The sequence below is a fragment of the Zosterops lateralis genome (assembly GCF_965231275.1).
Source record: "Zosterops lateralis genome assembly, chromosome: 4".
In the NCBI taxonomy this organism is placed as follows: domain Eukaryota; kingdom Metazoa; phylum Chordata; class Aves; order Passeriformes; family Zosteropidae; genus Zosterops; species Zosterops lateralis.
Window position 1 is genome coordinate 20,816,654 of NC_139765.1, and position 13,099 is coordinate 20,829,752.

Genomic DNA, 13,099 nt, shown 5'->3' on the forward strand with positions numbered 1-13,099 from the left:
CTGTTTAGTTTGGGCTATATTTATACCGGGGAAAAAAAAAAAGAAGCAGAGAAGTCTTTCCCATCCAGTAAGAGAGAAAATAACTCTGACCATATTATTATGAACAAGTTTTTCTTCTACAATGTAAAAATTCATCTGAGCCATGATTTGTACTGGGAAGGTGTTTTCATAATTATGGGGCAGGAGGGGACAGGAGGTGACTCTTAAACTGACCTAATTAGAGAGGTCTAAAATTAAAGTAGGAGTAGCAAAACACACACACACATATCTATATATATAAAATTGATATAATATGTGTAAAGTCACATGAACAGATACTGGTTTTCTTCTCTTTATAGATCTGGCAGTTGTTTCCTTCTCATAATCTGATCAGGAAGAGGTGAAGAGGCTCTTTGAGTGAATTTGCAGTGCTGGGCTCTGTTCCTAGGGCACTTTAGGGTCATGTTAACACACAAATGGCAATTACTAACACACTCAGAGCTTTATTCTTTTCCATGGGCTCTGGCATTATGAGATCCGGTGTCAGGAAGAAGTGTTATTCCTTTCTCACTGCAGTGCTCTCCCTATTCAACAGAGACCCCCAATCATTTCTGGGGTAGCTAGGCTCAAACTCCACAATGCTTAAAAATGCCTTGACCTCTAAGGAGCTTCTGGGTTAACACTAGTTCTGTTTTGCACGTGGAAAGACATCTCCTCTCAGTGTCCATCCACGGTTTCCTTGGAAGATTCCTTGGGTACTGTTGATCCTGTGAGTCTGGGCAAGTTAAGTACATGAGAAAGGACAACATGAGAAAGGTGCTTCTGTGCTGACTCCATTGTAAACAGTTGTCTAAGCAGTATTTCTACAAATATTTTATTTGTATTGAGACTGCACAGGGCCAGCAGCATAGAGAGCACTTGTTATGATCTTCCAGTGCCACTGAAATATGATGTGATTCCAAATTTTGGAAGGAGGATAACAATGATCATGGGAGGGGCTGAGGGGCATGTGTTCTGTTTTTAGATTAGAAGATTGTCTGTTCCTGGGTGAAGGCTATTACTGGTATCTCTGTTCAAGTCAATAGAGGCTGTTGTTTCTGCATTTCTCAATGGAAATTTTTTAAAAAATGCCTTTTATTGCAAATTTGTTTACTCCATCTCCATGTGCACCTCACACGCACACATCACTTGGCAAGAGCATTTTTTTCATGAATGGTATACTGCCACCCCTTTTGATTCTGATCCTTAATATTAGCTGTTCTTTTCCCAAGCTAAAGACAATTGTGTTGACCCACCCTTAAGAGGAAGGCAGTCAACAGAGCCTATTTTGTAGAAGTCCTAACATGGTTATTTTTCATTTGAGCTTTGAGGATTCTTTGTTCAGCCCTCTGATTAAAAATGTGGTGAGTAAGTTTTGTGAAAATTATGTCAAAACAAACAATATGTGAAAATGAAAGTCTGTTATAATCATGGTCCTTCTAGCAATTATTGCAAAATAATAAACACTCAGCACTTACACTGCCAAGAATGTTATGAACATGAATTAGCAATAAGTATCAGGTAATCATTATAATTCCTCTAGTTTGTAGCACAGAGAAATTGAAGAAAACTGTGAAGGACACAAACCTCCCTGAAAGCAGATGGTGGAGCTCTTTGGGGAAGAGGCATTTTCTGCATCCAGAATTCTTCTGGCTCCTGGCCACTGCCTCAGACAAATAAAGAATAACAGTGCCTGGACTTCCCATTTTTGCTCATTCTTCTACATGCTAGAGCCTCCCATTACATGGGATTTTATCATTAATAACAACAACAACAAAAAATGTAAGTACTTCCTTGACAATTTCTGTTGGTAATAACATTGTAACCTAAATGCTCATGTCCTTTGAAGCATCAATTACAGGTACAAATACATGGCTCACTATCTTGGTATAATTTGTTGCAGTAAGTACTGTTTTAATACTCACATGTGTACCTTGGCTGATACATTGGTTATTCTATCCTATGTTTCTCCAGTCACTGGTTTAATACTAAACATGACCTGATGCAGGTGCTTTATTAACAATTAGCATCTTTATTAACAAAAAGCATCTCTCTCTTTTCATATTATGTATATTTTATAGCTAAAGACCTGCTATTTCCTGTATCATCTCTACTTCTGAAGACCAGTGCAAGGAAATAATTTAGCTCTCTCTAATCTCACTGGGTATTGCTTTTGCATTATGATGGTTAAAAACACCATGTCTTCTGGGAACTTCCCTCTTCTGCATTACTTTATTGTAGGTTTGATTTTTTTATTGTAAGTGTTACTTTTGTAGTATATACATAATTCCACTTCTCTGTATTTCTCCTGATATTTTCTATGGTTTCTTTTGTCAGTCCTGCTTGGGCTTGAACCCTAATGTTTCAAAAAAAGCATGAAACAAATTCTTGTTACTTGTGCTTTAAACAAACTGATTTATTCTTTATTTTATCTCTTTCTTCTCTTTTTGCTCTGTGCAATGAAATGCAGTGAGACTGAAGAGAGAAAATTTAATCAGTCTCAACCTTCCTTCAGGCTGTTTGTATCTGGAAAGAGGCCCAAACTAAAACTATAAGGTCAACAACCCTTGCTTCCTGTACCTTCCCCAGCTACTGAATAGAGCAGTGTTGAAACTGTGCCCAAATGCACATCCAGACTTTGCTAGTAGTCGCTAATTTCATAACGGACTAAAGTAAACTTGGCTCAGATCAATTCTTTCTTCTAAGATGCTGGCTGTTAGCCTATCTTTATTTATCTGGAATGACTTCCTACATACCCTCCTTGTGCCTCTGAGTACAATTGTGCCAGGAGTCTGAATAGTAACTCTCTTCCTCCGTATCTTGTGATAGAAAAACCAGTTTTAAAGAATAAAATGGGAAGGAAAGTATGAGGTGGAAGAAGATCTGGTGTGTGGTGCAGGAGACAATGGCTAAGTGTTTTGCTGAGAATTTTGTCTGGAAATGCTGTTAAGATTGGAGTAATTTTCTCTGATTCTGCCCTCATTTGTGTAGCCACTAAGGATCCTTGGTGTGTGAGACACATGAAGCCCCTCCTGCATTACAGGTGAAATGGCAGAGCAGTCAGAGACACGCCAGCTTGCAGGGTCTCAAGGCAGAAGTTTTCCTCCTCGTTTGTCCTGCTTGGTTTTTGCTAATGAAATCCTTCCTAGGAACAAGTTAGTGGCTCTCTACAAGGACCTTCTAGGCTGTCTGCACACACTCTAATTCAATGACACCTCTGCCTGCTTAACTTAGGCAGCACCAATATATTAATCAACATTTTCTGCTTATTTACATGTTTCTTCCTTGATGCTGAAAGCCAGCTCCACCACTGAAACAGGGATCTGTGCCCACTTCCTCCCTAGAAGCTACCAGCCAGACAGAGGAACACTGCAACCAAAGCAAGAAAGATTATTAGATCTTCCATGTGTAATCCAGCAAGCCAGAAAGGGCTTCCGTTTCCAGAGCACAAGCAAACAAACTGTACCAAGTTTAAATTTGGCATAACTATATATATTTTTCAGGTAAAGTGTAAGGCCAGGAGAAGGTCTGTCTGCTCTAGGGAGGCACTGCAATGGGCGTATCAGGCATATCATGTACAACACATTCGGATTCAGAGCTGATATCTCAATTTTGTACTTCTGAACAATTCAGGTTTTAGACAGATAGGCAATGCCTTTTGAAGAGATACATGCAAGAAAGAGAAGACTCAAGTGCAGCAGAAATGTGCTGGTGATGCCTCACTGAAAAGGGAGCCAAGTCACCCCAAGAAGCAGGGGTTGCTAATTCACTGGGGGAATAAAGATCCCAGAGAGCCTGGGAAAAACAAACAGGTCCTTCTGGGTAGCAAACTGTTTGTCAGGATTCCTTGGCAGGCAACCAGCCACTCTGCTTTGTAAGGTCTTTTTCTTCCTTGCAAGGAGGAAAAAAATAAATTAAGGGCTCCTGTTTTTATGAATAAGGTCATCATAATACACTCAAGAAGCCCAGTGCTACAGCTCCTCATTGTAAGTGCTATGGAGTATAGCTGCACTTTACAGGTGCTTGAATAAACAACACTACCACTTTCAGGAGGAGAGAAAATGTATAAAAGACAAGCCTAATGACTTAAGCCCAGCCAGCTTTTCCCCCATGCTTCACCACCCCCCTTCCCACATCCCAGACAGCCTCCAACCCAATCCCACTGCCTGTCTCCAAGTGCGTGACAGCAGAAAAAGGCCTTTTCTCCCACAGGAACAGCCAGTGCGACCCAGATAGATTGTGGGAAGGTTTAACCCCTTGGCTGGCTGGTCACATGCCATGTGTAATCACAGGAATGCTGTGCCACATATGTATCTGCTTCCATATATATATATATATATTTTTTTTTTTTTTTTTCCCTTACCTTTCCCATTCCAGCGTGGGCATGTCCCAGCTTGACCACTACAGGAAAATTTGGAGTTGCGAGCTGAAAGAAAAAAGAAGGACCCTTTCATTAGGGTTGTGGTGTTGTTTTTGTTTTGTTTTGTTTTGCGCTTTTTTGTTTTTTGTTTTGTTTTGTTTTGTTTTTTTCCAGCCACTTTATTTGGAATAATTTTCTTTTATTTAGTAGCTTTTACCCCCTTCCTGGATGCTGTAAACTGGACAATAAATAGTCCAAATGAAGTTTGTCTAGATGGTAGGGCAGTGAGCAAATAGCGCTTTACTAGATTCCATATGATTGAAAATGGAGGCCTGGAAGAATTCCTCTGATCCGACTCACTTCTGCTGTGTGATAGCAGTTTTCCAACCCTGTACATAAGGATTTGTGTGCACCTATATGCATGTAAAACACTGTTGCACTTCCAAGCTTGAGTAAGCAAACATTTTCAGATGCTGAAAACATTGGAGTGGTGAGAAAGACAAGGGTGGTTTGTTCTTTTCCACACGGACTGCTTTGCCCCTAATAGGAAGTGCACTCCTCCCATCCACAGGGAGGGTGGGGGAACAAGGAGAGTAGGAAGTGGGGCCAACCCTTAGGTGGAACTCACAGAGTCTATCTATTCATAAAACTAGTTCTTCTCTACTTTTAGGGGTGGGTATAGTGAATAAAAGAAAACAAAGAAGGATTGGAATCAGCAATTTAAAAAAAAGAAGTCATATTTTCTCCCTGTCTTGTGTGGTGTTTCCATTGGGAAGGGTCCTGCCACCCAAGGCATACAAGGTCATCTTAGAGCCCACGTGGGATTTTACTTGAAGAACTGCAAGCATCCTCTCTGCCTTTTCTTCTCCAGTTTCATGCTCATGCAAAGATTTACTTGGAGTGATCAGCTCAGAGCTGGGTGGCTCTACTGGTAGGAAGTGCACATGTCAGGAGTAAGTAGGATATATGCACCACATTTTCTCTATGTAATGGTTTGGCCATTTCTGCTTGGCATCCCTGTGACCTTCATCTTGTCTTGTGCTCATGAGTCTTGTGATCCAAATGCTATTTGTTCAGTATATAGCTGGTTATTTTTTATTACGTATTTCATTTCCTTTAAAGACACTTTTATCTTTACTTAAGTGCCCAAAGCCATGAGCTCTATTCATTAAACAGTTAACCCAGAGATCTGGCAAAGTGAAGCTGTTGAATTTTGATGGATAAAAGAGTCTCTTATTTATTTAAGTTTGAGAATAGATAAACAACTTGTTCTTGTGCTAATTACCAATTGTCTGTAGGGACAGGCATGCACTATGCCCTAACGATAGAATGGTGCTTCAGTCTCCATCTGTGGCAGCTCGCTATAAATAACAAAATTAGTAATGAACACTTAAATGTTTTTCTATTCAGCTGCTTATATAAAGAAATGTCACAGGAGAGGGGAAAAGTGAGTGCATCATGTCCTCAAGCAGCCTGTGTCACTTTCTTCAGGCAGAAAGCCTTCAGACCACAGAATGGCATAATAAATCACAGTCCCGGCACAGGCAGGGGCCAGTACTACTGATTCAGAAGAAGAGACAAGAGACTGATAGGTGGCCATCCTGAAGTCAAATGTTTAAGTGTATGTCCAGGCACATGAGTTTGTACTCTATTTCACCTTTGCCTCTTTAATTCATTGTAAGAGCCTGAAATTTAATTTATGCTAACATAAATGAATCAATTGGAGGACTGCACCTGAGACTTACTGAAGATAGGGCTCCTGATGGACCATGCCAGGCCTTTAATGCTGGAAGATGAAATGTCACCTAGTAGATGGGGCACCCACCTGCTCAGGCTCTGGGAGATGGGGCTTGCTTCCCAGCTCTCTCATCTCTGCCCCACGTGCCTTGTTTGAGCCAAAGTGCTTGCAAGCCCTGGCCTCTGTTCCCTGTTTGGGAGCAGAGGCAGCAGCTGTTCCTACGGAGCAGGAAAAACAAACTGCATGCTGTGAGCCTGCCTGATACCCTGGCAAGAAGGCCAGAAAAGTGTTCGAGGTAGATAATGCTCTATTGCCTGCTCAAAGCAGACAGAGGCAGGAAGCAATGTCTCTGCTGCCCTGTTTTTTGTCCCCTGCCTATGATGTTGCTGAGGGAGCTTGCTTGGGCATGAGACCTGGGGATGGGAAGCATCTGTTTTCCTGTATACATGCAAAAAAAGTTTGAGATCCAGTAAACAGCCCAAGTTTACTGTTAGTTTGGAAAATACCACCGGCAATGACAATGGGCTGTGCAAACTTCTCCCTTTCTCTTTGCTTCTTGGAAACATGAACTCAGCTTTCTTACTAAGGCTTGGTCTTATCCCACATAGGGGTGACCAGTGTCAGGGCGTGTTGGGGGTCAGATGCGGCTTGGCCTTGGTGTAGCACCTGGGGCTTGAGGTGAGGACAAATCCAGACTGTGAACATGTGGTAGCCTTGCTGGGAAAGCTGTGGTTCCGGAGAAATGCTGGTGCATGGTTAGCCAAGAATCTGCCTCTGCCACTGAAAACCCACCAGATTTCCACGTACGTGAAACTGCCTTAGGGAGGCACCAACAAGAGAGCATGGCACATGCACAGAGCTGCATTACACAATGAGTTTATCTAGTGACAGTGGAGTACCCTTTGTGCTTAAGTGTAGCCAAAAGTTCTCCACAGTCCACACAACTAAAGCAACCAGAGTCCACAGCTACCCACTGGAAAGCCCTTGCTGAAGTGGTGGAAGTAGTTGAATACCACTACAGTCAACAGGGAGATCTCCAGCTTCCACCAGAGTCATGCTGGGACTCAAGTCCCATTTTTGTTCCTAATAAGTTGGCCAGCTAGCACACCTGGCAAGCACCCAGATGGATAGGGAAGCCAAAATAAGGGAAAATCTATTATACATACAACTCTGATGTAATTCACACACAAACGCAGTGAGAAGTTCTGTGAGTGGCCAAAGCCACCACAAGGGCAGACCCCTGAGATGAGTATTTATATATGCTGAGTCATGAATTTCCCAGGAAAGAAGATTATTATAATAACAGAATAGCACCACATTTTAATAAGAAAAGCATGTTTTTACTGAAATCATGTGAAGACATATGTCTGTGTCTTTGTATGTGTTGCAAAGGCTCTTCTCGGAAAAATAGTGAAAAACACACTGATCATTTTAAAATGTGCATGAACTGTTGACAGGACCGTTATAGATGAGGTTGCCAGGTTTTTGGATTGGATCACTAGCTCAGTGATCCTATGCAGGGTGTTAGTTCATATGCATAACTCACCCTTTGAATTAAAATCTTATAAATGTATTCCCAGAGATTGTGACAAAGCCTTGAAGTGCCAAGGATGACATAAATGTCTAGAGCTTGGTGTATGTCTAGAGCTTGGTATCTGTTAAGAGTCAAAGACCAGTTTGAATCCTGAACTAGGAACTCATCCATGTCTTTGGTAGTAGCAAAGTGAGAGTTACGGAAGTAATTTCCAACTTAGAACACCAATGGCCCATAGTGTATAATTTCAGCCTGATTTTCAGGGCTCTGCTCTGTATGTAGTGTCACTGCAACGAGGACTTTGCAGTTTATCAGTTTTGGCAGTGGTGTGTAAAATGGGTGCTGGTATGCACACATTAGCCTTTATTTGAAAACACGTGGCTGTCAACTGTGACACTCTCCCCTTTACCTTCTGCCCCTCCTTTCCAACAAGTAATGAGGGTTTCAGTACTTCTTTTGAATTTATGAATATTTTCTCTATTCTTTACTGGTGGTGCAGTAGAACAGAGTTGGATTTAAACTGATCTGAAGGAAGGAAACTTAGGCAGTGTTCAAAGCCAGGTTGGACAAGGCCTTGAGCACTTGGTCTAGTGGGAGATGTCTCTGTACATCGCAGTAGGGATGATAGATGATCTTTAAGGACCCTTCCAACCCCTTAACATTTCATGATTCTATGAAACCTGTTCTACCCATAAATACAATGCTTTTGACTCTTCTATTTCACTGAGACCTTCAAGAGAGATGCTGATTTTAGGTTTGTGATATTTTGTACTGTCCTGTAGTCCATTAACAAAGTAGAATGTCTCTTTTGATTTCCTTCCGTTATGTGCAGTTTTTGCATTAGTTCACATTATCTAGTTAATGTTGTACAATGAACTTTCAGTTTCTAGTACTATTCTTTCTTCTGCAAAACCCTTCCAAACAATGCTAAAATGAATAGTGCAGGCTGCAATTACATCATGGTTAATATTAGGGATTTGGGGTGGTGGGAGATGGAGTCATTAAAACTTTTGTCTCTTGGCATTGGCATCATATTACCGTAGCATCCACTGTTTTCAGCCAGGCCAGAAGGCCCCATAGCACAAGGTATTGTAATTTTGCCTTCACCCTTCCCCCAGAAGTAATATTCTGAATTTTTCTTTTATACTCTAAACTTGATTTTTATGTTTATTTAGCTGTTTTCACTTGTATGATGACAAAGTCTGTTTTGGGTGGGTACCTAATCGATGATGGGAATGTTGTTCATGCACTTGAAACCTAAATGTTGGAAGTAATGTGTGTGGCACTTCCCTGGTGTCAGTGAAGTTAAAGGAGCTGTGAACATATAATTTCCTGTAAAAGCAAGCAAGCTGATTCAAACCTACAGGAAAATAATGATGTCATAACATGATGCCATTGTGTTTATGGAACTATCTTACTAAAAACTTGAGCTGAAGATCAGCACCGGTTGCCTGCCAGCCTTGCCAGGCATGGCAAGATCAGGGCTGCATGTGATATGGTTTCCTGTAAGACACACACCTGTGTGTTGATTACTGTATTTTAATTAGAGCACAATGAAGAAAAAAATCATTATCTGGGGAAAGAGGGCCTCAAGACTGCTTTCAAGATGGCTGAAGTAAATCCTGAGGAGGAGTAGATATCTGCAAAGGTGCCAGGAGGAAGGAGGAGATAGGGGGTATGATTAGAAGAGCAATGAGATGCATGTGGTAGGAGGAGTTCAATGACAGCTGGATCATGACGGCTTTATACAGGTGGGATCTGAAGCAGTGAGGCAGTTGATGGACGAGATGGCAGCAGGGTGGTAAAAAAAAAAAAATCCTTTGATTCGCCCATTATTTTTAAAAAGCACAACAAAAGAGAAAAACCAAACCCAACAGCAGCATAACTTAATCCCCACATCCTCGAGTAAACAAACCACAAACCAATGTTTCAGGGCTCCTAACACTTGCTGCGGTTAGAATGGCTCATGGAAGTGAATAAAAACGGGGAAGCACAAACTGGAACATTTCGTCATTGATTCTACTTCTTATGTTACTTTACACACAGTGAAGCCATGTGCCCTGACTGCAAAGCTGGGAGGCCCCCACACAACTCCAAGGGCTTAGTTGTGATTTCACAATCTTCTGTAGCACATCTGAGAATGGTGCATTTATGTCAGTGTAAAATGAGAAGCAGGTCCTGGGCTTATTAGTACATTCACTGAGAAATATCTACCTGCCACAGAAATGGCTCCAAAATTTTCTTGTAAACCTCATGCCCTTGTAAGTGCCAATGATTGTGTGCAGACTTGCCTGGCATTGCCATGTCAGATGCTGGCATGAACAATGAATGAGCCATGGGTGCTATCTGGTACAGGCAGTGGGATACTGGAACATTTGAAATACTCTCTGGGCTCCTGAAAGCTCTTGGGCAATGAATCACTGCCTCCTTCCTTCTTGTCATTCTTCAGCACTGAAAGCTATAAAAATAGCAGCACAGAGGACCAGGCAGTCACAGTCGGACTTCTTTGAAAGATCTATTTTTTATACTTTTTTAAAAGCACAGCTAATAATCTTGATTAATGCCTCAGGAGGGACTTTGGACATAAAGAAGAATGAGGATTACGGGAAGTATCAACCTGCAGCTGGCATCTCATGCCATATCTATACAAGTAAATAGAACAATGACATAGCAAGGACACTGGCCCTGATTTGCCTATACTGTTAAATTGTTAGACCAATCCCTGGCATATTCTGGATCAAGATGAATAAGCTTCTCCCAAGCAATTCCCAAGCATAACATAGAACCACCATAAGTTTGCAGACATGCCCCACAGAACACTGGAGGCTAGAAGAGCTTGATAGCACAGACATGGTTGGGCCATGAGAGAGCTGCCAGAGAATGAGCCTGGCACTGTATGGTTTGCTGATGTTAATATAGCCTCTGTCTGGTTTACTGGGTTGAGCAGGAGAGTAGTTCTTATCTTGCATGATGTATTATCTTTGCTCCCACATTAGTGTTTCATTTTGGTTGTACACACAAATGGTCTATCTCATGTAGCCAGATGTCATATCATTCCCATATGACAGTTTCCACTGACTACCTTTTTCAGACTGAATTCATGTTGGGTCCTTTTTTTGGCTTACAGCCAGAGATTTTTACACCACATTTCTTTTGCCCGCTGGCCTGGAAAGTCAGGTATTAGGTATTGCCTCACACAAGAAATGTTTGAGCTATGGGTTCAGTTTGTTCTATTTTACAGCTAGATCATATTTTCAACTTTTTCAGCCCTTAGGAACATGCAGGAATTCAAATACTTTGCTAATGTGGTCTGGAGGGAAATACATCCCCTACTTTTTGTGCTCTGGGACATAAATGCGGGCACCAAGTCCTGTTCCATGGATTTACATGCTCCTTGGACTGCACATAGAGTTAAGCACTGGCAACAGGTCTTCTTAACCCTGAATTTGTTGTGCTGTCTTTTTTAGGCACGTAGAGCAGGTGGAGGCCAGGTATGAGCTCTGTTCTTCCTCATTCTTGTGCTTCACAGTTTCAAGCTTCTTTCTCCAGATAAAAATCTTCTTGTTTATCCAGACTAATTCTTGGCTCATGTTGGAGACATTGAGGACATGAAAGGCAGCCATTATATCCCATGTTTGAATTAGCTCTGGGTCTTTTGAAATTTCTTGGGAACTTTCAAATTACATGTTTTCAGTAGGAGCCAAAAACTGTAGGAAGGGCTATATTTCACAATCTCTCCAGATTCAGCAATTGCTTGGGAAAGAGAATGAGGTCCCAGGGGGAAAATTTTATATTTTGGAAGGTGGAAGTATCATGTTTCAATGATTCAGTGAATGAGCACTAATTAACTTCTTCCCTAATCCAAATGGGACATGGAATGCTTTCAAACTGCAAAAGGGAAGATTTTCTAACATGCATTTAATTTCTCCATGTTTTATTCTTGAGGATTTTGGAGATATCCAAAACTTTCAAACTTCTCAAGAGCTGAGAAATACATTTTCCTACCTAGGCTTCAGGGGCATGGGTCCACACTGGCGCCACTTGGGTATTTGTCTTCCTCTTGCGTCTCATTCCATATGAAAAGATACAATCCTGCTCCACCTGTTTGCTAAACCCACTAGAGCTCCCAGTGAAGTGGAAGAAACTGTGGGTGACCTGTGCTCCTGATTGTCTACAACCTCAGTGCTGAGAGACAATCTAGTTTGATATTTGGAGTAAAAAGCAGAAGGAAGATCAAGCACACTCCACACAGGACACAGGCAGAGTTATTTTCAGCTGGGACTGGCTTCTGTTTACATCTTTCCCAGCTGTAGGAAGGAAGGGGTTCCTGAAGTGAAAGCATTCAGATGAAGACAGAAGAAACCACTGTGTCGATCAGTCTTTTTCATCTTGCAACCACCACCTTGGCCAGCGGCAATTTTCCCCTGCTGAGCACACATTGATGTACCACAGGCTGCAATAGCCAGGAATGGTGAGAAGCAGGAAGCAGAAAAATTCTTTTTGGAGTGACACATAGACCCTCTTCTTTACCTTGGGCAAGCCTGGAGTGCAAAGGATGCTGTGGTCTCTGTGAGCTCACTCTTTCTGTTTGTCTAGAGACAAAGGGTTCAGCCTTTACTGGAAATAGAGGTGGAGACCTGAGATGATTTCATCTCTGAGGCAGTATCTCCACTTCTCAGGGATAAATAAGACAGATGTGAGTTGGTCCATGCCCAGTACAGGAAGGTGTTTGTTTTTCCCCCAGGCACAGTATTGAGGCTGTCACAGTATCCAGGTAGGATTTTGGAATGTGGGCAGAAACCCACATGGAGGTAACTGGGGATGTGCCCGAAAGAAGGGCACTGGGTTCAGCAGAGAGCTCATGCCAGACACTCTGGTTAGAGGAAGAAGCAGGCACTGCCAAAGTCTGAAACTAGTCTGGAAAGATGGGTTTCTTTAAAAACTCGTTTCTTTAATACAATTCTACCTCTTTTCTTCCCATCAAACTTCATGCCATTAAATTATTTTTCAGAACTACTTGCTGAAGTTTTCTATTGTGGTCATGGCTTTCATTCTCATGGAGGTAGGACCAGCACCGCAGTAATGCAGCGGCTGAACATCTCTGCAGAATTTCTGTGCTGCACAAACTGCTGCTATCAAAATACTCAAACCAAATTTCAGGGGAGCAGGAGTACCTTTTAAACAACAACAACAACAAACTGTTGCACAAAGAAAATAGTTTGCTTTCTCAAAGGAGATAAATCACACCTTAACTGTTTAGGCTTACATAAAAGCTGTAAAGTTAATGTATAAAAAATAAGGTTCAAATGGGAGAAGCCAAATGGAATTTTCATTTTTTTCTTGATTTTGTTTCTTTAATTGTGAAATCAAAGAGAGTTTTGTATACACTTATCCTTGCAGATTTCTCAACTGATTGGTTTTCATCCATCAGTTGTGGGTGGGGCAATAA

General features: G+C 41.6%; 1 protein-coding gene across 1 annotated transcript in view; it reads right to left on the reverse strand.

The window, feature by feature from the left end:
• SYN3 (synapsin III) overlaps positions 1-13,099 on the reverse strand; it is a 205,755-nt gene that overhangs the window by 29,501 nt on the left and 163,155 nt on the right. Inside the window, exon 8 of the mRNA XM_083860411.1 lies at positions 4,382-4,444. Coding sequence (XP_083716537.1) covers positions 4,382-4,444 — 63 coding nt within the window. The remainder of the gene's footprint in view (positions 1-4,381; positions 4,445-13,099) is intronic.